The sequence below is a fragment of the Neovison vison genome, chromosome 8 (assembly GCF_020171115.1).
Source record: "Neovison vison isolate M4711 chromosome 8, ASM_NN_V1, whole genome shotgun sequence".
Taxonomy (NCBI): domain Eukaryota; kingdom Metazoa; phylum Chordata; class Mammalia; order Carnivora; family Mustelidae; genus Neogale; species Neogale vison.
This window is the reverse complement of record NC_058098.1, coordinates 29,371,189-29,398,428: the sequence shown is the minus strand read 5'-3', so window position 1 is coordinate 29,398,428 and position 27,240 is coordinate 29,371,189. Positions and strand designations below refer to the sequence as shown.

Here is a 27,240-nt window from a genome sequence, read left to right as displayed (position 1 = left end):
GCTCTGTTTGGAGCGGGAAGATGGGGTCTATTACCCTCTCCCTCGAAGCCGGTCCTGCTGTCCCCCCTCCCTTATCTCCCGCTGCGGGATTGCGGGGCTGGAACAGCGCGCTCAGACGCCCAGAGCCAGAGACGCCGGCTTCCGCCAGGCGCGACCGTCGGGGCTCCCCCAGCGCCCTCCCTTCCCATTTCCGACACCAAGACGCCAGTCGAGTTAGAGGGGGAAAACTCTGCTTTATTTTATTTCATGATTTCTCGTGGTGTTGCACCACCGTCGGGGCCATCCGGCTCAGCCCTGGGAGAAGGCGGCCTCGGGGTCGCAGGCGGGGTCGGCGCGGCAGCCGTCTGGAAGGAGAGACGCCGAGTCAGGGCCGGTCCCGCTGGCTCCCATCCCCGAGTGCTCGGTCCCCGGCCCCCTCCAGGTCTCTGGTCCCCGGTGCCGGCCCCTCCCGGGTCTCCGCTCCCCGGCCCCGGCCCGCGCTCACCCGGGCTGCAGCAGATGCCGGCGGCGGCGCAGCGGCCACCGCTCCCGCAAGGCTGGTGGCCGGACTGGCAAGGCGATGGCAGGTAGTTCTCCTCCTGGCAGCGCAGCGCCTCGGCGGTGCCCACGAAGCAGCCCAGCTCGTCGCCGCAGCAGATGCTGGGCCCGAAGCAGCGCCCTTTGCCCCCAGGGCCGCAGGGGAGACACTGGCGGGAGGGCAGGGGCAGAGGAGCGAGGGCTGAGCGAGGTCGGGGGCAGCGGTCGCGGGAAGGGGGCGCAGGTCCCCTAAAGTCCCCGGACCCGGGGCGGGCAGGGGCGGCGAGACGCAGCCCGGGCTCACCTGGCGCACATCGAGGTCCAGCGCAGCCCTCTTGCCGCCCAGGGGGCAGTTCTGGATGTAGCAGGCGGAGGTCAGGGCGAGGAGGCCCAGCAGGCAGCAGGCGAGGCCGGGGCCAGCCATGGTGCGGGTGCGCTGGGTCGGGGGCGGCTGCTGCGGCGGTGGCTGGGGGACCCGCCTTTTAATGGCCCTGGCTGTGCGGGCGGAGCGCTGGCTAAGAGGGCCGCCGCATGGCTGGTCACAGCTGGTCGCTGCGGGTCAGACCCTGGGCGCCCGGCGCGCCCCCTCATTTGCAGGGGCCTGGCCAGGTCACTGTCACCACAGCGGCTGATGGACTGGGGGCAGGGGAGGTAGAAGACAAGGCCGTGCGGGGGCGGGTGGCCTGGGCCCCCTGGAGTGGGGCAGGGAGCATGAGGGTCTGCGGCCCAACCAGAACTATGTAGCTGGCTTCCCAGTATGGTGGGGGAAGGATTACAGAGCAGACACTTGGACCCCTCCAGGCCAGAGGAGGGTGGGCAGGACTCCCCATCTCTCCTTCTTGGCTGGTTGCGCGGCAGTCTTGTCTCTTTTGTTAGGGAGCTTCCTTGGCTCGAACCCCAATTTCCTGGGACCCACCTTCCACCCTCACACCCACACCCCTGCACCTGGAACTGGAATAGGGAAAGATCTTTATTTTCTTTAACCTGTAACTGAAATGTAACCTTTTGCTTCAACTATGGGGTGGTCAACTAGCCACAGTGGAATTTGCAACCCTTGTGGCTTTGTCACACATCAACTGACAGCTATTTTCCCATCACATCACAGCTACGGCAAGTGTCTCTAAATGTTGTTAGACTCATCCCTTTGACGTTATGGCAGTTAATGACACCAGATCTTAGCTAATGTTTTATTTATTTACTATTTATTTAAAAATATTTTTAAGACTTTATTGACATTTATTTATTTGACATTTATTTATTTGACAGAGAGAGAGAGAGACACGGCGAGAGAGGGAACACAAGCAGGGGGAGTGGGAGAGGGAGAAGCAGGCTCCCCACCTGAGCAGTGAGCCCGATGCAGGACTTGATCCCAAGCGCCTGGGATCATGATCTGTACCCAAGGCAGAAACTTAACCATCTGAGCCACCCAGGTGCCCTTGTATCTAAGGTTTTAAGTAAAGAAGCATATTTCACAGATTTGTTTTAACATTTTGATTCCTGAATATAAATACACTTGGTTTCTTTTGTAATTTTTTAAAAAAGATTTTATTTATTTATTTGACAGACAGAGATCACAAGGAGGCAGAGAGGCAGGCAGAGAGAGAGGGGGAAGCAGGCTCCCTGCTGAGCAGAAAGCTCCACTCGGGGCTTGATTCCAGGACCCTGAGATCATGACCTGAGCCGAAGGCATCGGCTTAATCCACTGAGCCAGCCAGGCGCCCCTCTTTTGTAATTTTTAAAAAGATTTTATTTATTTATTTGACAGAGAGATCACAAGTAGGCAGAAAGGCAGGCAGAGAGAGAGGGGGGAAGCAGGCTCCCCGCTGAGCAGAGAGCCCGATGTGGGGCTTTATCTCAGGACCCTGAGATCATGACCTGAGCCGAAAGCAGAAGCTTAACCCACTGAGCCACGCAGGTGCCCCTTTTTTGTAATTTGTTAAAAATTTTTTATTTTTAATTTTAAAAAAATTTAAAAAAATTTTTTTATTTATTTACTTTCAGAGAGAGAGAGAGAGAGAGAATGCATAAGCAGGGGGAGTGGCAGGCAGAGGGAGAAGCAGAGCCTGAAATTTTGATGCTCCATCTAGGACCCTGAGATCCTGACCTAAGCAGAACGCAAACCTTAACCAACGGAGCCACCCAGGCACCCTGCATCTTTAATGTATCTTAAAATGAAAATAATTACAAATAAAAGAAAGAGTGCCTCAGTGGAGGGGATGTTAGTCAATGTCATGAAGAGGGAGAAACTCAGCACCAATCGTCCTTCAAGAAGGGACTTGCCAGTGGCTCAGTCCCACTCTTGGTTTCTCCTCAGGTCATGATCTCAGGGTCATGAGTTTGAACCTCACACTGGGTGTAGAGATTACTTAAATAAGTAAATAAATCATTTAAAAAAAAAAGGAGGGGGGACTTACCCCCAGCAGGAAGACTTTGGCTGGCAACCAGCCAGGGTCTTCCTCAGTGGCAGAGAGTAGCCTGGCCCAAGATCATACCCTTCCCAGGAGGCTGACCTCCAATACCTATCTAGCCCCACAGTGGGCAACTGTGAAAGACTCTTTCAGCTCTGAGCTCCGCACAGGCCAATTGAGGCCCCCATGGAACTTTTCCCTCTCCCCAATTCTGTATCCACCCCTTCCCTTCCACAGCTGTGGGTCCCCAGAACCCTTGGTGATAACTCCTGCAGGTTAAACCCCATCTCCAAGTGCTCCCCGGGGGTGGGGTGGGGTAGCCCACGTTGCAATAGCACAGAAGAAAGGAGGCCAGTGTCAGAAGGAACAGACTCAGTGCAGCCAGGCCCTAGATGTTGCCCTCGGGGAAGAGGAGACTGGCATGGCCCCAGTCACTGTAGCCCTCTTGTTGACCCTCCTCCAGGAGAATGCTTCGGGTGTTGGGGCTGGACAGGTCACAGGGCCTGGCTGACCCTGAGACACTCATGTGAGCTGCCTAGCACGGAGGGGCTGCTCAGGCTGACCTGATTACCCATCAGAGAGTCGTCTTATTTCTCACCCAAATCAGCTCATTGGCATTGCTGGACTAGAAGGCCAAGGCCTTGACCCTAGAGGCAGCCCCAGCAAGGCCTCCTTCCTATCCTTGGGACACCCTGACCTCACCCAAGTTAATACATGCACATAAAATTTCCTTAGCATAATGGACCCTGCAGGGCTGGTGCTCTGACAGCTGTCCAAGGACTGCTTATCTTAAGATGCACAGGGTCCGGGGACAGATGCTTGAGATGTCAGTGAACCAGACAGACACAAGACCCTGCTCGCAACAGCTTATATTCTAGTAGAGTGTGGGGAGGCATCAAACAGTAAACCTAGCTCAGTAGGTTAGGAGGTAGTCAGGGCAATGGAGAAAAGCAGAGGCATGTTGTAATTTTTTTAAAATTAAGCCGATGCTTGAAGGACCTAGGAAAGAGACAAGATGGATATCTGAAAGGCAGACTTGTTTTCTGCTGCTACATAACAAATCACAAGTTTGGCAGCTTAAAACAGCACCCACTTACTACTCCACAGTTTCTGTGGGTCTGGGCACAGCTTAGATGGGTCCTCTACTCACAGTCTCAATAGGGGTCAGGTCCAGATATCAGCCAGACTGAATTCCATCCAGTAGCCTGGGAGATTGTTGGCAGAATTCAATCCCTTGCAGCAGTAGAACGCATGGCTGGCTTCTTCAAGGCCAGCACCAGAGGGAGAGAGACACTTTGGGGCTTCAAGTATCTGAGTAGATGGAAGCCTCTTTTAAAGGGTCACCTGATTAGGCCAGGCCCACCTGGACCAACATTTTTGTTATTGTTCATTTTCTTTCTTTTTTGTAAATTAACATATAATGTATTATTTGCCCCAGGTGTACAGATCTGTGAATCGTCAGGCTTACACACTTCACAGCACTCACCATAGCACATACCCTCCCCAATGTCCATAACCCAACCACCTTCTCTATACCCCTCTCCTCCTGGCAACCCTCAGTTTGTTTTGTGAGATTAAGATTCTCTTATGGTTTGTCTCCCTCCTGATCCCCTCTTGTTTCATTTTTTTCCGTCCCCCCGAGTCCCCCACTTTGCCTCTCAAATTCCTCATATCAGGGAGATCATAAGATAATTGTCTTTCTCTGATTGACTTATTTCGCTCAGCATAATACCCTCTAGTTCCATCCACTTCATTGCAAATGGCAAGATTTCATTTCTTTTGGTGGCCGCATAGTATTCCATTATATATATACATATATATATATATATATGTCACATCTTCTTTTTTTTTTAAAGATTTTTTTATTTGTTTATTTGACAGACAGAGATCACAACTAGACAGAGAGGCAGGCAGAGAGAGAGAGAGAGGGAAGCAGGCTCCCTGCTGAGCAGAGAGCCCGATGCGGGACTCGATCCCAGGACCCTGAGATCATGACCTGAGCCGAAGGCAGCGACTTAACCCACTGAGCCACCCAGGCGCCCCTATATCACATCTTCTTTATTCATTCATCTGTTGATGGACATCTAAGTTCTTTCCATAGTTTGGCTGTTGTGGACATTGCTGCTATAAACATTTGGGTGCACGTGCCCCTTCGGATCACTACATTTGTATCTTTAGGGTAAATACCCAGTAGTGCGATTGTTGGGTCATAGGGTAGTTCTATTTTCAACTTTTTGAGGAACCTCCATGCTGTTTTCCAGAGTGGCTGCACCAGCTTGCATTCCTTCCAACAGTGTAAGAGGGTTCCCCTTTCTCCGCATCCTTGCCAGCAACTGTTGTTTCCTGACTTGTTAATTTTAGCCATTCTGATTGGTGTGAGGTGGTATCTCACTGTGGTTTTGATTTGTATTTCCCTGATGCCAAGTGATGTGGAGCACTTTTTCATGTGTCTGTTGGTCATCTGGATATATTCTTTGCAGAAACGTCTGTTCATGTCCTCTGCTCATTTCTTGATTGGATTATTTGTTCTTTGGGTGTTTAGTTTGATAAGTTCTTTATAGATTTGGATACTAGCCCTTTATCTGATATGTAGTTTGCAAATATCTTCTCCCATTCTGTCAGTTGTCTTTTGGTTTTGTTGACTGTTCCCTTTGCTGTGCAAAAGTTTTTGATCTTGGGCGCCTGGGAGGCTCAGTGGGTTAAGCCGCTGCCTTCGGCTCAGGTCATGATCTCGGGGTCCTGGGATCGAGTCCCGCATCGGGCTCTCTGCTCTGCAGGGAGCCTGCTTCCTCATCTCTCTCTCTCTCTCTCTCTCTGCCTGCCTCTCTGCCTACTTGTGATCTCTCTCTCTGTCAAATAAATAAATAAAATCTTAAAAAAAAAAAAAGTTTTTGATCTTGATGAAGTCCCAATAGTTCATTTTTGCCCTTGCTTCCCTTGCCTTTGGTGATGTTTCTAGGAAGAAGTTGCTGCGGCTGAGGTCGAAAAGGTTGCTGCCTGTGCTCTCCTCAAGGATTTTGACGGATTCCTTTCTCACATTGAGGTCTTTCATCCATTTGGAGTTATTTTTCCATGTGGTATAAGATGGTCCAATTTCATTCTTCTGCATGTGGCTGTCCAATTTTCCCAACACCATTTGTTGAAAAGACTGTCTTTTTTCCACTGGGTGTTCTTTCCTGCTTTGTCAAAGATTAGTTGACCATAGAGTTGAGGGTCTGTTTCTGGGCTCTCTATTCTGTTCCATTGATCGATATGTCTTTTTTGTGCCAGTACCATGCTGTCTTGATGATGACAGCTTTGTAATAGAGCTTGAAGTCTGGAATTGTGATGCCATCAACTTTGGGTTTCTTTTTCAACATTCCACTGGCTATTCGAGGTCTTTCCTGTTTTCATATAAATTTTAGGATTATTTGTTCCATTTCTTAAAAAAAATTGATGGTATTTTGATAGGGATTGTGTTAAACGTGTAGATAGCTTTAGGTAGCATAGACATTTTCACAGTATTTGTTCTTCCAATCCATGAGCAGGGAACATTTTTCCATTTCTTTGTGTCTTCCTCAATTTCTTTCATGAGTACTTTATAGTTTTCTGAGTACAGATTCTTTGCCTTTTTGGTTAGATTTATTCCTAGGTATCTTATGATTTTGGGTGAAATTGTAAATGGGATTGACTCCTTAATTTCTCTTTCTTCTGTCTTGTTGTTGGTGTAGAGAAATGCAACAGATTTCTGTGCATTGATTTTATATCCTGACACTTTACTGAATTCCTGTACAAGTTCTAGCAGATTTGGGTGGAGTCTTTTGGGTTTTCCACATAAAGTGTCATATTATCTGCAAAGAGGGATAGTTTGACTTCTTCTTTGCTGATTTGGATGCCTTTAATTTCTTTTTGTTGTCTGATTGCTGAGGCTAGGACTTCTAGTACTATGTTGAATAGCAGTGGTGATAATGGGCATCCCTGCCGTGTTCCTGATCTTAGCAGAAAAGCTCTCAGTTTTTCTCAATTGAGAATGATTTTCGCTGTGGGTTTTTCATAGATGGCTTTGAAGATATTGAGGTATGTACCCTCTATCCCTACACTTTGAAGAATTTTGATCAAGAAAGGATGCTGTACTTTGTCAAACCCCTTTTCAGCATCTATTGAGAGTATCATATGGTTCTTGTTCTTTCTTTTATTAATGTATTGTATCACGTTGATTGATTTGCAGCTTTGAACCAACCTTGCGGCCTTGGAATAAATCCCACTTGGACGTAGTGAATAATCCTTTTAATGTACTGTTGGATCTTTTTGTTAGTATTTTGGTGAGAATTTTTGCATCCATGTTCATCAGGGATATTGGTCTGTAATTCTATTTTTTAAAGATTTAATTTATTTATTTGACACACAGAGATCACAAGTAGGCAGAGAGGCAGGCAGAGAGAGAGGAAGGGAAGCAGGCTCCCTGCCAGGCAGAGAGGACCCTGGGATCATGACCTGAGCCGAAGGCAGAAGCTTTAACTCACTGAGACACCCAGGCACCCCTGTAATTCTCTTTTTTGATGGGGTCTTTTTCTGGCTTTGGGATCAAGGTAATGCTGACCTCATAAAATGAGTTTGGAAGTTTTCCTTCCATTTCTATTTTTGGGAACAGTTTCAGGAGAATAGGTATTAATTCTTCTTTAAATGTTTGGTAGAATTCCCCCTGGAAAGCCGTCTGATCCTGGGCTCTTGTTTGTTGGGAGATTTTTGATGACTGCTTCAATCTCCTTACTGGTTATGGGTCTGTTCAGGTTTTCTATTTCTTCCTGGTTCAGTTTTGGTAGTTTATACATCTCTAGGAATGCATCCATTTCTTCCAGATTGTCAGATTTGCTGGCGTCTAGTTGCTCATAGTATGTTCTTATAATTGTTTGTATTTCTTTGGTGTTTGTTGTGATCTCTCCTCTTTCATTCATGATTTTATTAATTTGGGTCCTTTCTCTTTTCTTTTTGATAAGTCTGGCCAGGAGTTTATCAATCTTATTAATTCTTTCAAGGAACCAGCTCCTAGTTTTGTTGATTTGTTCTACTGTTTTTGTTTGTTTGTTTGTTTGTTTCTATTTCATTGATTTCTGCTCTGATCTTTATTATTTCTCTTCTCCTGCTGGGTTTAGGCTTTCTTTGCTGTTTTTTTCTCCAGCTCCTTTAGGTGTAGGATTAGGTTGTATACTTGAAACCTTTCTTGTTTCTTGAGAAAGACTTGTATCATTACATATTTTCCTCTCAGGACTGCCTTTGTTGTGTCCCACAGATTTTGAACAGTTGTGTTTTAATTATCAATTGTTTCCATGAGTTTTTTCAATTCTTTAATTTCCTGGTTGACCCATTCATTCTTTAGTGGGATGCTCTTTAGCCTCCATGTATTTGGGTTCTTCCCAACTTTCCTCTTGTAATTGAGTTCTAACTTCAGAGCAGTGTGGTCTGAAAATATGTAGGGAATGATCTCAATCTTTTGGTACCAGTTGAGACCTGATTTGTGACCCAGAATGTGATCTGTTGGGCTGGCAGGAAGGGCTACTAAAGATGGCGAAAAGTTCCCGCCACAGGACCTGAGCTCAGACAGGAGAACAAAGGCCCAAGCAGGAATCTGAGACCCCCGCCCCGGGCTCCTGTGGACCAATGGGATCCCGACGAGCAGGCGAGATAGCCAAATAAGGAAACTTCCAAAAGACCCCTGAGCTTCCTCCAAGACCCCTTAAAAGCCCCCTCCTCCCTGCCTTGGGCGCGACTTCCGCCACTCTGCTTTCCAGAGTCGCGAACCTCGCCCGAGGGTGCCTACCTCCTCCCGGTGCAACTTTCTCAGCTCCCCTTCTCCTGAGCCCTGAAACTTCGCTGGAGAGCGTTTTTAATAAATCTTGCACCCACTTTGCCTGGTGTTGTGTTTATCTCGCCGGAAAAAACTTTACATTTGGTGCCGAAACCGGGAAGGAGATTGAGCACCCACACAGTGGGGAGGCTCTCTCCTTTCCCTGGCCGAACCCGACCTGCCTTTCAGAACGCCACTTCTGAAGCTGTGGTGAGTTTCCCCTGATTCCGCGCCTCCTTCCGGAAAGCCCTGCCCTAATCGCGGCCGCGTCAGGGCGGACCCCGCTGGTCACCAGGTGACCTCCGTGACTCCGAGAGGCTAGGAGACGTCCTAACCTCTACGGCAGTCAACACAGTTTTTCCACAACCCAGTGGTGGACGAGGGGACGCCTTCCTCCAACCCTCGGGTTGCCCGGCAACGAATTGTGGGGACCTCCCAATCCAAATTCGACCCTAAAACATCCCGGGGGTGTTTTAGGCCTGCTGGCCAATCTTAAAACCCTGGAACTGGACCAGGACCTGTGAAAACGATGTTACTGTACTGTCGCTTGGCCACAATACCGATTAGACAATCAGTCCCAATGGCCTCCGGAAGGCACGTTTAACTATCAGATTTTCATGGACCTAAATAACCTCGGCAGACACCAAGGCAAATAGGTCAAGGTCCCTTATGTCCAGGTTTTCTGGACTCTGCACTCTCGCCCCTTCCTCTGCTCTCACTGCTCCACCTCTCAGGTCCTCTTGGCCTGCTCCCCTCCCCCTACCCTGCCACCCACTGCTCCCAAAGACTCAGACCTCTCCTCCCTGTCTCCTCTCTCTGAACCCCCGGAGAGCTTCACCCACCCACCAACAAGAGGGGCCCCTGGTTCCTCCTCCTCCTCCTCCTTACCGCGATCCCTTACCCCAAGGTTCCTTAAGTTCAGGATTTCTGAACCGGCGCCCTCGTCTACCCCCTCCCCCTCTCCTTCCCCACTCCTTTCGGAACTCTTGACAAATTTATCTGCAGTAAACGGGAAACTCCAATCAAAGTTTACTGAAGGTCAAATAGACTCTTGTTATTTGTTAAAATCTGCTAGCAAAGAGATGACTAGAACTGATGGTTAATTGTGTGTCTCAGAGTTTTAATGGGTAATTCTTAAGGTAGCTTTCAAAGTCTTTGGTAACCTTTAACAGAATGGGATAAAATACCAGAGCGCTGGTCGCCGGAACTAGGTTTACGCTTTTGAAATCTGTTGGTAAACATCTTTTGTGCTTAATTGAATTCTGTTGTAACAGCCCTGGGGCTACTATTTGAGCTAGATCCTTTCATAAAGAATGGAAGGGGAGACTGATCACCTCCCATTAGCTAGAGATACCCAAAGAGGAGGGTGTCCAATATGTTTGAATCTGAAGAGTGCCTGACTGCGTGAATGTGTCTGTATGGCTCCATCCGCACTAGGGCTCAAAAGCCCCCCCCCCAGTTAGTCTGCCCCCTAAGGGAGTTGCGGGAGTTGAAGAAGTTGTTCGAGTTCATGAGCCCTTCTCTCTACAAGACCTTTCCCAAATTGAGAAACGTTTGGGCTCCTTTTCGGCCAATCCTGATAACTATATTAAAGAATTCCAATATCTGGCCCAAGCCTATGACCTCACCTGGCATGATTTACATGTGGTCCAGACCACCACCCTCACCACAGAGGAGAGGGAAGGCATCCAGGCTGCTGCCCGGGAGCACGCGGATCAGGTCCAGCTCCTGATGCTGCCATGCCAGTTGGAGCCCAGGCAGTCCCAGCTGTAGAACCAGGTTGGGATTATCAGGATGGCCAAGATGGCCGCCGGCGCCGCAACCGCACGGTCCAATGTCTCATAGCCAGCATGCAGGCAGCCTCTAATAAGGCCGTTAATTACGACAAGATTAGGGAAATTGTCCAGGCCCCTGATGAAAACCCCGCTATGTTTCTTAACCAATTGACTGAGGCCTTAACCCAGTACACTCGCTTGGACCCCACCTCTCCTGCAGAGGCCACGGTACTGGCTACTCATTTTATCTCAATCGGCACCGGATATACGGAGAAAGTTAAAGAAGGCTGAGGAGGGCCCTCAGACCCCCATTTCTGACTTGGTGAAAATGGCATTTAAGGTCTTTAATTCCCGTGAGGAGGCGGCTGAGCTTAAACGACAAGCCAGATTCCAGCAAAAGGTTCAGTTGCAGACCCAAGCCTTGGTAGCAGCCCTGCGGCCGGCCGGCTCTGGGAGCCAGGAGAGAGGGCAACCAACCGCACCCCCCCAGGGGCCTGTTTCAAATGCGGGGCCGAGGGACATTGGGCTCGCCAGTGCCCCAATCCAAAGCCGCCAACTCGGCCTTGCCCTCAATGCCATTTGATGGGCCACTGGAAATCTGACTGCCCTAACCTCGGGGTATCTTCGGCGCCTCAATGTGGGGGACCCGCCGAGACAGTAAGTCCGGCCTTTCAACTGCTTGGATTGGAGGACGACTGACGAAGCCCAGACTCGGCCACCCCTCTCACCTAGGCCAAGCCCAGGGTTACACTCCAGGTAGTGGGTAAGTCCATCTCCTTTTTGCTGGACATGGGGGCTACCTACTCTGTTCTGCCTTCCTACTCGGTACTTACTCGAACCTCACCAATTACTGTTATGGGGATCGATGGGACCTCCTCCAATCCTAGGGTGACCCTTCCCCTTACCTGTAGCCTGGATGGGTTCCCCTTCCCCCACTCGTTCCTATGATTCCTTCCTGCCCGGTCCCTCTACTGGGTAGGGACAATTCTCCAGAAACTAAGGGCAACTATCTGCTTCTCCCCTTCCTCCCCTCTATCCACCTCAACCTGTCTCATCCTACACCTCTCCACTCCCTCGACCCTCACTCCAGATGACCTACCTACTGTAGATACTCAGGTGTGGGACATCTCAGAGCCCATCATTGCTTCCCACCTTACCCCAGTTAAAGTACAGCTTAAGGATAACTCTAAGTTTCCCTCTTGAGCTCAGTTTCCTATTTCCTTAGCCCACTGCCGGGGCCTGAAACCTATCATAGAACAGCTTTAACGTCAGGGACTCCTGATCCCCATAATTTCCCCCTGTAACACCCCATCCTCCCAGTATGCAAGCCCTCAGGGGCTTATCGACTGGTACCAGACCTTAGGCTTATCAACGAGGCCGTGCCCCTACACCCTATTGTCTCGCATTCCCCAAACACCTCTCACTTTACTGTACTGGATCTAAAAGACGCCTTTTTCACTATCCCCCTGCACCCTGATTCTTATTTTCTCTTTGCCTTCACCTGGGAGGATCCCGACAGGCACGCTTCTGGACAACTGACTTGGACTGTTCTACCCCAGGGGTTCAGGGACAGCCCTCACATTTTCGGCCAGGCTTTGACTACAGACTTAGAGCAGTGAGTCCTTAAGGCCAGTACTCTACTACAATATGTGAATGACCTCCTCCTCTGTAGCCCCTCCCTCTTGGTCTCCCAAGACGACACCTCCACCCTACTTAACTTTCTGGGGGGGCCAAGGGATATCAAGTCACCCCCTCTATCAAATCATGGTCTACTCTCCGCCGACTCACAGACCTTAGCCACCGATCCCTGGCCCATCTGACTCCTCCTCGTCTCCAGCTATTCCATCTGCTATTCCTAAAAAACTCACATCTCTCTCTCTCTCTACCTCCCCCCCTGCTTAAACCCTGCAACTTTACTGCCTACACCCTTGCCAGATAAGGGGTGGATTTACATTCAGGACAGGATTGCCCTGCTAGGCAATCTGGCTCACACCCTAATTACTAACATCCACCTATCGCTCCATATTGGCCCAAAGGCTCTCCACCAATTTCTTCAGCCATTGTTCTATCATCCTTCCTTATCTAAAATAATTGAAGTTGTTCACAGGGCTTGCAAAACCTGTTCCTCCGTGAATTCACAAGGAGGAATCCGCAGACCAGGGCCTAACCATCAGCTCCGAGGTCATCAGCCGGGGGAAGACTGGCAACTGGACTTCACTCACGTGCCTCGCCATAAAACCTACACCACCTATTAACCTTGGTTGATACATCACAGGCTGGATGGAACCAGCGGACGTGGTGGCTCCAATACTCATCAAGCACATCATCCCGAGGTTCGGATTGCCCCGGACCCTCCAGCTGGACAACGGACCCGCCTTCATCTCCAGTGTAACCCAACAGGTAGCTGAGAGCCTCAACATAAACTGGAAACTTCACATCCCTTACCACTCACAGTCATCGGTAAGGTAGAAAAGGCCAACAGGCTGCTCAAAGCCCAACTCACCAAACCTACCCTAGAAACCCTTTCTTTCCTGGCCTACACTTCTGCCTAGGGCTCTCACCAGACTCCTGGCTACGCCCCGCGGGCCTTCGGGCTTAAGCCCATTTGAATTACTACACGGCTGACCCTTTCTTATAAATCATAGCCTTCCGGCCATTTCCCCGCCTCTTTTATCCTATCTACCTTACCTCACTCTACATTGTAGGGATACCCCTCCCTATTGACTGGCCACTCCCCAACTTCAGGGCCACAAATAATACGGTCCATATTGGCCCTATGGGGAATCATACCTATTATTAATGTGTCCTCCCCCCTTACCACAGCAGCTGCCATATCAATAACTCCTCCCTCCTGTACTGTACTCCCTCGGGAATATTTCTCTCGTGCCCTCAGGGAACCTATCGCTGCCTGACCACTAATGACTCCCTGGGCTGTATATTCATTCTACTATCTTCTTCTACCACCATCTACTCTGAATCCCAGTTGCTATCCATCCTATTCCCCAAAAACCGTGCAGGAAGGGCTGCCTTCCTCCCATTCATAACGGCAGGAGTAGCCACAAGGGTGGCAACTGGAACAGCAGGGATAGGGACTTCCATAGACTTTCTTGACGAACTCTCCCAAGCCCTGAATGATGACACGGAACGGGTTGCTGACTCCCTCACAGTCCTACAGATGCAAATCACCAGCCTGGCAGCCTTAGCTCTACAGAACAGACGGGCCTTAGACCTTCTGACCACCAAAAAAGGGGGGACCTGCCTATTCTTAAATGAAGAATGTTGTTACTTTGTTAACCAATCAGGTATAGTTCCCTCCAGGATCAAAGAACTCAGGGATCGGATCCAAGCACGGCAGCGAGACGCGTCCTCCTGGGGCCTGGACCCCTACAACTGGGTAACCTGGCTCCTCCCTCTGGCGGGACCTGTATGCATAATCCTCCTCCTAATCTCAGTTGCTCCCTGTCTTTTCCGATACTTGCAGGGTTGCTTACAAGAACTTGCCCGAGTGTTTGTCAATCAACTCCTCCTCCAGCCCTACTCTCGCCTGCCCACTTCCGACTACCCCTATGACGACGCCCCCTGTCAGCAGGAAGTAGCCAGAACCCAGTCGATGCCCCTGACACCATTATATTAAGCAAAAGGTCGGAATGTTGGGCTGGCAGGAAGGGCTACTAAAGATGGCGAAAAGTTCCCGCCACAGGACCTGAACTCGGACTGAAGAACAAAGGTCCAAGGTGGCGAAAGTTCCCGCCACAGGACCTGAGCTCAGACAGGAGAACAAAGGCCCAAGCAGGAATCTGAGACCCCCGCCCCGGGCTCCTGTGGACCAATGGGATCCCGACGAGCAGGCGAGATATCCAAATAAGGGAAACTTCCAAAAGACCCCTGAGCTTCCTCCAAGACCCCTTAAAAGCCCCCTCCTCCCTGCCTTGGGCGCGACTTCCGCCACTCTGCTTTCCAGAGTCGCAGAACCTCGCCCGAGGGTGCCCACCTCCTCCCGGTGCAACTTTCTCGGCTCCCCTTCTCCTGAGCCCTGAAACTTCGCTGGAGAGCGTTTTTAATAAATCTTGCACCCACTTTGCCTGGTGTTGTGTTTATCTCGCCGGAAAAAACTTTACATGATCTATTCTGGAGAATGTTCCATGTGCACTAGAGAAGAATGTATATTCTGTTGCCTTGGGATGGAATGTTCTGAATATATCTGTGATGTCCATCTGGGCCAGTGTGTCATGTAGGACCTTTATTTCCTTGTTGATCTTTTGCTTGGGTGATCTGTCCCTTTCAGTTTAGTGGGGTGTTACAGTCCCCTACTATTATTGTATTATTGTTGATGTGTTTCTTTGATTTTGTTATTAATTGGTTTATATAGTCGGCTGCTCCCATGTTAGGGGCATAGATATTTAAAATTGTTAGATCTTCTTGTTGGACAGACCCTTTGAGTATGATATAGTGTCCTTTCTCATCTCTTATTATAGTCTTTGGCTTAAAATCTAATTTATCTGACAGAAGGATTGCCATCTCAGCCTTCTTTTGATGTCCATTAGCATGGTAAATTGTTTTCCACCCCCTCACTTTAAATCTGGAGGTGTCTTTGGGTCTAAAATGAGTTTCTTGTGGGGCCCCTGGGTGGCTCAGTGGGTTAAGCCTCTACCTTCGGCTCAGGTCATGATCTCAGGGTCCTGAGATAGAGCCCCACATCGGGCTCTCTACTCAGCAGGGAGCCTGCTTCCCCCTCTCTCTCTGCCTACTTGTGATCTCCCTCTCTGTCAAATAAATAAATAAAATCTTTAAAAAATAAAAAAAAATAAAATGAGTTTCTTGTAGACAGCATATTGATGGGTTTTGTTTTTTATCCCTTCTGATACCCTGTGTCTTTTGTTTGGGGCATTTAGCCCATTTACATTCAGGGTAACTATTGAAAGATATTAATTTAGTGCCATTATATTGCCTATAATGTGAGTGTTACTGTATATTGTCTCTGTTCCTTTCTGGTCTACTACTTTTAGGCTCTCTCTTTGCATAGAGGACCATTTTCAAGATTTCTTGTAGGGCTGGTTTGTTGTTTACAAATTCTTTTAGTTTTTGTTTGTCCTGGAATTGCACCTCATTAGTAGTTTTTTGTTTCAGCTTGGTTAGATTTTAGTTCTTTTATTTCTCCAGGAAGGGCTTTTATTTCTCCAGACAGGGTTTCTCTAATATCTTCCATGCCTTTTTCAAGTCCAGCTAGAACCTTGAGAATCATCATTCTGAACTCTAGATCTGACATATTACCAATGTCCCTATTAATTAGGTCCCTAGCCTTCGGTACTGCCTCTTGTTCTTTTTGTGTGTGTGTTGAGTTTTTTCACCTTGTAATTTTATCTAGATATGAATATATGAATGAAGGAATAAGATACTAAAAAGGTGGTGAAGACCCCAGAGAAGTGTATGCTAACCCAATCAGAAGAGACCCCAAATTAGGAGGAGAAGAAAGAGGGTAAAAAGAAATTAAAAAAATAAAAACATATATATATTAGACTGGTGAATAGAACAGAGACACCCACTTGATTTTGGGTGTATTTTGGTCTCTTAGAAGAAACTGCCTCCCAAAATTTTAAAGAAAGGAAAAAAAAATACACACACACACACACACACACAAATAAGGGTAAGCACGATGAAGGGATGGAATATGACTGTGAAGATGAAAATTTTTAAAAAACTCTAAAGAAGGAATTGATTTGATGAGTTGGTTGGAAAAAGAAAGTGGAGAGAATTTGCTCAGGCTGGAAACTAGAACAAAGCCCTGTGCTAGATTTAGGGTATATTTTGATCTATTAGAAGAAATTGTGTCCCAAAATTTTTTAGAAGACTGTATGTATACAAAAAAATAAAGTTAGCTAGAATGATGGATAAAATATGACTATAATAATGATGGTTTAAAAAGATTTTTTTAGAATGGTATTGTTAAGATAAACTAGTTTAAAAATGTTAAAAGAGGAAAGAAGAAGAGTTAAAAAATTAGAATAAGAAAACAATAAACTTTAAAAAATTTAATTAACTTTTCAAGACTAAAGAATCATGGAGAGAAACCCATGAATTCCATGCTTTGCTTTCCCCACCTCTGGAATTCCGCTATTCTCCTTGATCACTAAACTTGGTCTTGGCTGGATGTTCTTGCTGATCTTCTAGGGGAGGGGCCTGTTGTAGTGAGTCTCAAGTGTCTTTGCCCAAGGTGGAACTGTGCTGCTCTTGCTGGGGGCCAGGCTAAGTAATCTGCCAGGGTTCACTCTTGGAGTCTTTTGTTCCCTGAACGCTGAAGAGTTCTGGAGGACAGGAATGAAAATGGCGGCCTCCCAGTCTCCAGCCCGGAGAAGCCAAGAGCTTGGGGCCCCGCTCCTCAGTGCACCCTCAGAGAAAAGTGGTCAGTCTACCGTCTCCCTGGTCTCTGGCTGCGCTCCGAGCTCACCCAGCTTGTGACCCAGCATTTCTCTCTCGCACACAGCACAGTTTGGAATCTCCAAACCCAGCAGATTCCTGCTGCTCTGGTCTTCCAGGGGGGTCTCCCCAGATATGGCACTTGTGAGTTCTCTGCTCAAAGAGCAGTGGTGTGACTATGTCGTAGATCATGGTTTAAGGTAACCCTAAGCTGAGAGCTCACTCCTTGGCTCCATCTCTAGCCAGCTTCTCCACTCTGATACCCGTGAGCTCTGCTACACTCAGACACCCCTGATCCTTCTGTGACCCTACGGGACATGAGACCACACTGTCCCCACAAAGGCTCCACCCTGCTTAGCTTCAGGAGTGATGTCCCTCAGTGGAGCACACTTCTTAAAAGTTCAGTTTTTGTGCTCTGCTCCTCCACTGCTTGCCGGAAGCAGTCCCCTCCCCCCACGGTCTATCTTCCTGTCACTTCTCCTTTCAGAAAGTGGTCAATTTTCTGTTTCTGGAGTTGCTGCTCTTCTTCTCTTTGATCTCCTGTTGGGTTTGTAGGTGTTTAGAATGGTTTGATAACTATCTAGCTGAACTCCTGCAACCTGATGTCATCTCAGTCTGCTATTCCTCTGCCATCTTGACTCCTCCCCTTTTTCTTTCTTTTTTGCTTGAAATATTTTTATTTGAGTAGAATTGACACACAATGTTATGTTCGTTTCAGGTGTACAACATAGTAGAATATCCACCAGTCTTTTAACTCAAGGTGAAACTGGTTAATTTGGGTAACTGGGGCCTTGAGTATATCTGTAAAATCCCTTCATCTTTACCTTATGATGTAGTATAACCATGGGAGTGATAGCTCATCATTTTTGCCATAGTCTTCTATTGGTTAGAAGGAAGTTACATGTCCTTGGGGCTCCTGAGTGGCTCAGTCAGTTGAGCATCCGAATTTTGATTTCATGGGTTGTGGGACTGAGCCCCATGTCAGACTCTACACTCAGCTAGGAGTCGACTTGGGATTCTCTCTCTCCCTCTGCACCTCCCCCCACTCTCGTGCATGCGCTCTTTCTCTCTAAAACAAATAAATGATATCTTTTTAGAAAATATTTTATTTATTTATTTGACAGACAGAGATCACAAGTAGGGAGAGAGGCAGGTGAAGAGAGAGGGGGGAAGCAGGCTCTCTGCTCGCTGAAGGCAGATGCTTAACCCACTGAGCCACCCAGGCTCCCCATGATATCTTTTTTAAAAAAAATTTTTTATTTGACAGAGAGAGAGAGAGAACACAGGCAGGGAGAGAAGTAGGCAGAGGGTGAAGCAGGATCCTCAGGGAGCAGGGAGCCCAATATGGGACTCCATCCAGGACCCTGGGATCATGACCTGAGCCAAAGGCAGCCACTTCATCAACTGAGCCACCCAGGCATCCTGAAATAAATAATATCTTAAAAAAAAATAAAGTTACATGTCCTATTCATATGCAAAATGAGATCACACAAAGGTGTGGCCCCTAGGAGTAAGAACCATAGGGGTTGTTTTAGAATTCTGCCTGTCCTAAAAGGGGAGTATTCTCCACAGAGGAGATCGCACGTGCACAGGTCCTGAGCCAGAAATGTGTGTCCATGTTCAAGGAGCAGCATGGAGGTCACAGGGACTGGGGCAGAGTGATCAAAGTCCTGGGGTTAGCATGGTAATGTGGGACAGGGTCACATAGGACCAAGTGAAATGGGGACTCAGGAGGGCTCTGCATAGAGAAGTGATGTGATTTGACTTACACATTATAGGACAACTTTGGCTATTATGAAAAGACTGCAAGCAAAAGTGGAAGAAGAGAGGCTTGTGAGGAAGCTTCTGAAACAGTTCCCGCAAGAGATGACAGTGGGCTTGACCCATGTGGTAGGGGCGTGTGCTATAAAACACTGATAAGAGAAAATGAATATGACAAACAAATGAAAGGATATTCCATGTTCATGGATTGGAAGAATATATAGTTGAAATGTCCATACTCCCCAAAGCAGTCTACAGATTTAGTGCAATCCCTATAAAAATATCAATAGCATTTTTCACAGAACAAGAACAAAGAATCATAAAACATGGACAGAAATACAAAAGACATTTAATAGCCAAAGCAATCTTGAAAAAGAAGAACAGGGCACCTGGGCAGCTCAGTTGGTTAAGTGTGTGCCTTAGGCTCAGGTCATGATCCCAGAGTCCCAGGATTGAGTCCTGCATCAAGCTCCCAGCTCTGTGGGGAGTCTGCTTCTCCCTCTGACTTTCTCCCCTCTCATGTTCTCTTTCACTCTCTCTCTTTATTTATTTATTTATAAATAAATTTATTATTTATTTGTAAATATTATATAATAATATATAATACAATATATATTAACATAATTATAAAATATAATAATATAAATAATATAATTATAAATATAAATATATTTATTATTTATTCATAAATTTATTTATAAATAAATAAAATCTTTTAAAAAATGAAAAAGAAGAACAAAACTGAACGTATCACAAATGCAGATTTCAAGATATACTACAACAACAACAAAAAAAGATATACTACAAAGCTATAGTAATCAATACAGTATGGTACTGCCTAAAAAACAGATACGTAGATCAATGGAACAGAATAGAGAGCCCAGAAATAAACCCACAATAATATGGTCAATTAATTTTTGCAAAGGAGGCAAGAATATGCTATGGGAAAGAGATAGTCTCTTCAACAAATGGGTGGAAAAACTGAACAGCTATGTGAAAAATAATGAAACTAGACCACTTTCTTACACCATACACCAAAATAAACTCAAAATGGGTTAAAGACCTAAATGTGAGACCTAAAACCATAAAAATTTTAGAAGAAAACACAGGCAGTAACCTCTCTGACATCAGCTGTAGCAACATTTTCCTAGATATGTCTCCTAAGGCAAGGGACACAAAAGCAAAAATAAACTGTTGAGACTACTTCAAAATAAAGAGCTTCTGCAGAGCTAAGGAAACAATCAACAAAACTAAAAGACAACTTACTGACTGAGAGAAGATATTTGCAAATGACACATCTGATAAGGGTTAGTACCCAAAATATATAAAGAACTTATCAAACTCAACACCAAAAAACCCCAAATAATCCAATTTAAAAATGGACAGAAGACATAGACATTTTTCCAAAGAAGACATCCAGATGGCCAACAGACACATGAAAAGATGCTCAACATCACTCAGCACCAGGGAAATACAAATCAAAGCCACAATGAGTTATTACTTCACATCTGTCAGAATGGCTAAAATCAAAACTCCAAGAAACATCAGATTTTGGCAAGAATGTGGAAAAAAAGGAACCCGCGTGCACTGTTGGTGGGAATGCAAACTGGTACAGCCCTCTGGAAGACAGTATGGAAGTTCCTCAAAAAATTGAAAATAGAGGGGCACTTGGGTGGCTCAGTATTTAAGCATCTGCCTTCAGCTCAGGACATGATACCAGGGTCCTGGGATCGAGCCCCGCATTGGGCTCCCTGCACAGAGGGAAGCCTGCTTCTCCCTCTCCCACTCCCCCTGCTTGTGTTCCCTCTCTTCCTCTGTCTCTCTCTGTCAAATAAATAAATAAAATCTTTAAAAAATAGTATTAAAAAATTGAAAATAGAATTACCCTGTGATCCAGTAATTCTATTACTGGATATTTAGCCAAAGAATATGAAAACACTAAGTCAAAATAATATATGCACCCCTATGTTTATTGCAACATTATTTACAAGAGCCAAATTACAGAAGTAGCCTGAGTGTCCACTGAGAGATGAATGGATAAAAAAATGTGAATATGTACAATAAACTATTACTCAGGCCTGAAAAGGAATGAAATCTTGCCGTTTGCAACAACATGGCTGGATCTAGAGAATAGACCCTCCCCTCTGCTCGTGCTCTCTCTCTCTCAAAGGAATAGATAAAAATCTTGAAATAAAAATGACACTTATCATGAGGAGCACTGAGGAATATGTAGAGTTACTGAATGACTATATAGTGTACTTGAAACTAATAGAGCACTGTATGTTAACTATACTGGAATAAAATAAAGAAAAAATAAAGGTGCCTGGCTGGTTCATTCAGTGGAGCATGGGACTCTGGAACTCGGGGTTGTGAATTTGAGTCCCACATTGGTTGTAGAGATTCCCCAAAACATTGGATTTTATTTATTTATCTGACAGAGAGAGCGCATAAGCAGAGGAGCAGCAGGCAGAGGGAGGGGGGGAAGCAGGCTCCCCACTGAGTAAGGAGCCCAATGTGGGACTCGATCCCAGGATTCTGGGATCATAACCTGAGCCAAAGGCAGCTGCTTAACCAACTGAGCTACCCAGGTGTCCCCAAAATAAAGTCTTAAAAAAAAAAGATAAAATAGAAATAGAATGCTATAGGGCAGTAATCTTCAAAAACCAAACCAAACACAGGTGAGCAATGTCACCTTCCACATGAGTGGAAGGGCTGCCTGGTGGCGCAGGTTGGGAGCTGGCCTGCAGGGACCCCCAGCAGTGGCAGGAGGAAGGGCAGGACAGAGAGGATCTGGAGATGGTGCGCGTGGGTGTCCCACATAACCTTGGTCTAAGAGGCAGAAGCTGCCTTGGAAATCGCTCAGCGACCAAGAACCACAGCAGCCCCAGCGAGCAGCTGCTCCCTTCTCTCCTAATGGCTCGGGAGTGACTCTTCTTAGTTTAGACCAATCAGTCTCGGCTTGCCACTATGGTGCGGAGATCAGCCTGCACACTGGTGCAGATTCAGAAGTGAATGCATCCCTGGGGCGGTCTCTGGGGCGGCACCAAAGGCAGCCTGCAGTAGGCTCTTCGAGCCCCACTGCATGGATGGGAGCATGGTAAGACTACACAGTCCATGGCCCTTTTTTCCTAGAGAGGGAGTTCCTGGACCACAGGCACTTTAGGGGGCTCCCCATCCTGCTGGATGTCCAGTGTGTCCCTGGATGTCGGCGCTGGCAGTGGTCCCTGCTGCCATTTGGTTAGGCTATGGGCAGATGGCAGTCAAGTGAGCCCTGGTGAAGGGAAGTTTACATACAGCTGCCACCCCTGCCCCTCCCCTCCACTGTTCCTGTGTCTGTGAGCATCTGCTGTGCTTTATCTCCATTTGTTTTGGGAATCCATTAGGATGTTGTGTCCTGAGGGATAAGAAAAGCCAAAGAGAAGAAACTCATGGTGTCTGAGCATGCTCAGTCACTTTTCTGTAGAAATGAATGGTTATTCCTTTTTCTATTTACACCATTTCTGCTGTGAAAGGTTTCCTAGGAACACTGTACCTTTAAGTAGTGGGGGAGCCTGTACCCCATTCTGCAGAGTTAGCTTTTGTCTCCACGCTGCACAGAACATTCCATGACTTATGGATTTCATCACATGGCACCTTGGATTACCTTTACCCGTTTCCCCCCACTATGCCCAAATTTGGCAACCACCAATCTGTTCTCATTATCTATGCATTCAGTATTTTTTTTTTTCCATGTGGAATGTCCATGAGAGCCTCTGATGTTTTCTTTCTGTGTCTGAGTTACTTAGCATAAGGATCCCAAGGTTGATGTTTCCATGTCTGGTTATTGTGATAAAGGTTGCCATGAACACGGGAGTGCATCACTCTTTTGGAGGGAGCATTTTTGTGTTCGCCAAAGAAATAATCAGTAGAGCAATACTGGGCCATGTGGCAGTTGTATTAATTTTTCCCAGAATCTCCACAGCTTTTGTCACAGTGGCTGCACCAATTTCCATTCCCACCAGCAGTGCACAGGGTCCCCTGGTGTACACAGGTCCCCTGGTCCCCTGGTGTGCTCAAGGGTGTACACACCCTTGACCACACCTGATGTCTGTCTCTGGGACGATTGCTATTCCCACAGTTGTGAGGTGATAGCTCATTCTGGTTTTGACTTCTGTTTCCCTGACAACAATTAGTAATGTTCAACAACTTTCTCTGTGTCTGCTGGCCACCTGTCTGCCATCTTTGGAAAGTATCTATTCACAAATTCTCCCAGTTTTTACTCAGTTTTTGTTTGGATTTGAAGGAGTGTTTTGTGTATTTTGGATATTAGCCTCTTCTCACACATACAGTTTGCAGATATTTTTTTCTCATTGGGGGGGGTTGCCTTTTAAGGGTTTGATGGTCCCTTTTGTCATGCAGAAATTTCAGTTTGGTGTCCTTCCACTTATTTTTGCTTTTGTTGCCTTTGCTTTCAGTGTCTGATGTAAAAGTCTCTTTCCCAATACCAGTAGAAAGCAACTTACTACGTGTGTTTTCTTCTTGAAGGTTTATGGGTTCAGTTCTTATGTTCAAGTCATTCATCCATTCATGACTTGTATCTGCGGTGTAAGACAGTGACCCAGTTATATTCTTCTGCGTTTAGTGTCCAGTTTTCCCAGTACCGTTCACAAAAGAGACAGTCCTTTCCCCATTGTATATTTTCTGCTACTGTCATAAGTTAAGACCATACATGTGTGGGTTTCTTTCTTTTCTTTCTTTCTTTCTTTCTTTCTTTCTTTCTTTCTTTCTTTCTTTTCTTTTCCTTCCTTCCTTCCTTCCTTCCTTCCTTCCTTCCTTCCGATCTTACAGTTTATTTGTTGGGAAAGTATTATTCTTGTCGGAATATAGGCATGGTGGACTTCATTGGTGACGTCTTCATACTCTTTGTTAGGACATTTCTCTTAAATCTGTGTTTTTGTAAATGAGTAGCTGGATGTATAGCTTTCAAAAGGTTGAACATTTGGGCAGACCCAAGTATTATATTCTTCCATCAGATACCAGATGGAAGAATATAATACTTCTTATGTTTGGTTGTCTTCTTTTGTGATGTTCTCAGTTGTGATGATGGATTTCTATATTTCCATTTCTGTGAGAGGTTTATTAAAGTGAATTTGATTTTTCCTAGAAGTTTGGATTCTAAATAATCCTTATTTTATAATATATATTTATATAAAACAGCATGTTTAAAAATGTATTTATTGGAAGCAAACATTGGAAAAAGACTTAAATATTAATTCCCATTCAGAGTTAATAATTCTTTCAGAGCTAAGTTTAAATATTCCTTTAATATATGAATGAATAAACTTTGTCAAAAGTACTATGATCCTCAGTTTCCAAGCTTTCTGTTTCGTTCCATTGACCTGTGTGTCTGCTTTTATGCCAGTCCCATACTGTTTTGATGACAACAGCTTTATAATCTAGCTTGAAATTGGAGTGTGCTGACTCCAGGTCACTTAGTCGCTTGTTTTCTTTCTTTCCTTCTTTCTTTCTATCAGTTAGATTATTTATTTATTTTTACTTAGTTTACATTTGTATCCTAAATGTTTTTCTTTCACTTCTTTTTTTATTATGATCATATAATGTGTTATTTGTTTCAGGTTTGAGATCCTTCCATTTTTTTTTTAAAGATTATTTATTTATTTATTTATTTATTTGACAGACAGAGATCACAAGTAGGCAGAGAGGCAGGCAGAGAGTGAGGGGAGAGCAGGCTTCCCTGCTGAGCAGGGAGCCCGATGCGGGACTCGATCCCAGCACCCTGGGATCATGACCTGAGCCGAAGGCAGAGGCTTAACCACTGAGCCACCCAGGTGCCCCGAGATCCTTCCATTTTACATTGCACACGGTGCTTACCACAGCACATCCCCTCCCTGTGCCCATCACCCAGCCACCCCATTCCCCCACCCTCCTCTCCTTCAGAAAATCTCAGTTTATTTCCTGGATTGTGTCTCTTTTGCTTTGACTCCCTCTCTGGTGTCATCTTACTTCCTTTTTCCCTCCATTCCCCTATGATCCTCTGTCTTGTTTCTTAAATTCCACATATCAGTGGAATTATCATATGATAATTGTCCTTCTCTGATTGACTTATTTCGCTTAGCATAATACCCTCTAGTTCCATCCATGTCATTGCAAATGGCAAGATTTCACTTTTTGATGGCTGCATAATATTCAGTGGTATATATCCATCTGTTGATGGACGTCTGGGCTCTTTGCATACGTTGGCTCTTCTGGCATTGCTGCTATAGACATTGGGGCACTGGTGCCCTTTCTGATCACTACATTTGTATCTTTGGAGTAAATACCCAGTAGTGTAATTGCAGGGTTTAGGGTAGCTCTGTTTTCAACTTCTTGAGGAACCTCCACACTCTTTTCCTGGGTGGCTTCACCAGCTTGCATTCCCACCAACAGTATAAAAGGGTTCCCCTTTTTCTACACCCTCACCAACACCTGTCATTTCCTGACTTGCTCATTTTAGCCATTCTGACTGGGGTGAGATGGTATCTCATTATGGATTTGATTTGTATTTTCCTAATATTGAGGGATGTTGAGCACTTTCTTATGTGTCTGTTGGCCATTTGGATGTCTTCTTTGGAGAAATGTCTGTTCATGTCTTTGGCCTATTTCTTGATTGGATTATTTGTTCTGTGTGTGTTGGGTTTGGCAAGTTCTTTCTAGATTTTGGATACTAGCCCTTTATCTGATATATTATTTGAAAATATCTTCTCTTGTTCTGTTTGTTGTCTTTTGGTTTTGCTGACTCTTACCTTTGCTGTGTAAAAGCTTGCTATCTTGAAGAAATCCCAACAGTTCATTTTTGCTTTTGTTTCCCTTGCCTTTGGAGACATGTCTAGCAAGAAGTTGCTCTGGCTGAGGTCAAAGAGGTTGCTGCCTCTGTTCTCCTCAAGGACCTGCCTCTGTTCTCCTCAAGGACCTGGATGAATTCCTGTCTCACATTGAGGTCTTTCATCCATTTGGAGTCTATTTTTTTGTGTGTGGTATAAGGAAATGGTCCAGTTTCATTCTTCTGTATATGGCTATCCCATGTTCCTAGCACCATTTATTGAAGACAATTTTATTCTCCCCATTGGATATTCTTTCTTGCTTTGAGGAAGATTAATTAACCCTAGAGTTGAGGGTCCATTTCTGGTTTCTTTCTTTCTTTCTTTCTTTCTTTCTTTCTTTCTATCTGTGTGTCTGTTTTTGTGCCAATACCACACTGTCTTGACATTACAGCTTAGTAATAGAGCCTGAAGTCTGCAATTGTGTTGCCACCAGCTTTGGCTTTCTTTTTCAACATCCCTTTGGCTATTCAGAGTCTTTTATGCTTCCATACAAATTTGGGGATTATTTATTCCAGTTCTGTGAAAAGTGTGAATGGTATTTTGATAGGGATTGGACTGAATCTGTGGATTGTTCTGGGTAGCATAGACATTTTCACAATATTTGTTCTTCCAATCCATGAGCATGGAATGTTTTTCCATTTCTTTGTGTCTTCCTCCATTTCTTTCATGGCTATGGTATAGTTATCTGAGTACAGATCCTTTGCCTCTGTTTAGATGGATTCCTAAATATCTTATGGTTTTGGGTGCAATTATACATGGGATGGACTCTTTAATTTCTCTTTCTTCTGTCAAACTGTTGTGTAGACAAACCCAAGTTATTTCTATGTATTAATTTTATATCCTGCCACTGTATGGAATTCCTGGATGAGTTTTAGCAATTTTGGGTTAGAGTCTTTGGGTTTTCCACAGAAAGTATCCTATTGTATGCAAAGGGTGAGAGTTTGACTCCTTTGTAGATTCGGATGCCTTTTCTTTTCTTTTTGTTGTCTGATGGCTGAGACTAGGAATTCTGTACTATGTTCAACAATAGTGGTGAGAATGGGCATCTCGGTCGTGTTCCTGACCTGAAGGGAAAAGGTCTCAGCTTTTCCTCATTGGAAATGATGTTCTTTTGGGTTTCCCATAGATGGCCTTTATGATGTGGAGGCATGTACCCTCTATCCCTCCACGGTGAAGAGTTTGGATCAAGAAGGGACACATTAGGGGCACCTGGGTGGCTCAGTGGGTTAAGCCTCTGCCTTAGGCTCAGGTCATAATCTCAGGGTCCTGAGATGGAGCCCTACATTGGGCTCTCTGCTCAGCAGGGAGCCTGCTTCCTCCTTTCTCTGCCTGTCTCTCTGCCCACTTGTGATCTCTCTGTCAAATAAATAAATAAATTTTTTTTAAAAAAGGGACACATTAATTTGTCAAATGTTTTTTCTGCATCTTTTGAGAGGATCCTATGGTTTTTGTTCTTTCTTCTATTAAGGTAGTGGGTTCCTTTGATTGATTTGTGGTTGTCGAACCACCCTTGCAGCCCAGGAATAAATTTGATTTGGTTGTGGTGAATCATCCTTTTAATGGGCTGTTGGATCCTATTGGCTAGTATGTTGGTGAGAATTTTTGCATCCATATTCATCAAGGATAGTGGCCTATAATTCTCCTTTTGGGTGGGGTCTTTATCTGGTTTTGGGATCAAGGCA

The 27,240-nt window shown here is 45.7% G+C and overlaps 1 protein-coding gene and 1 pseudogene across 1 annotated transcript; one reads left to right on the top strand and one right to left on the bottom strand.

The window, feature by feature from the left end:
• Positions 1–288: 288 nt before the first annotated feature.
• Positions 289–940, bottom strand: OXT (oxytocin/neurophysin I prepropeptide). The gene is made up of 3 exons (XM_044262205.1): positions 821–940; positions 485–686; positions 289–344 (listed from the first exon to the last, which is right to left on the bottom strand). The coding sequence occupies exons 1-3, from the start codon at positions 938–940 to the stop codon at positions 289–291; spliced, it is 378 nt and encodes a 125-aa protein (XP_044118140.1).
• Positions 939–27,240, top strand: part of LOC122915389 — a 46,436-nt pseudogene continuing 20,134 nt past the window's right edge.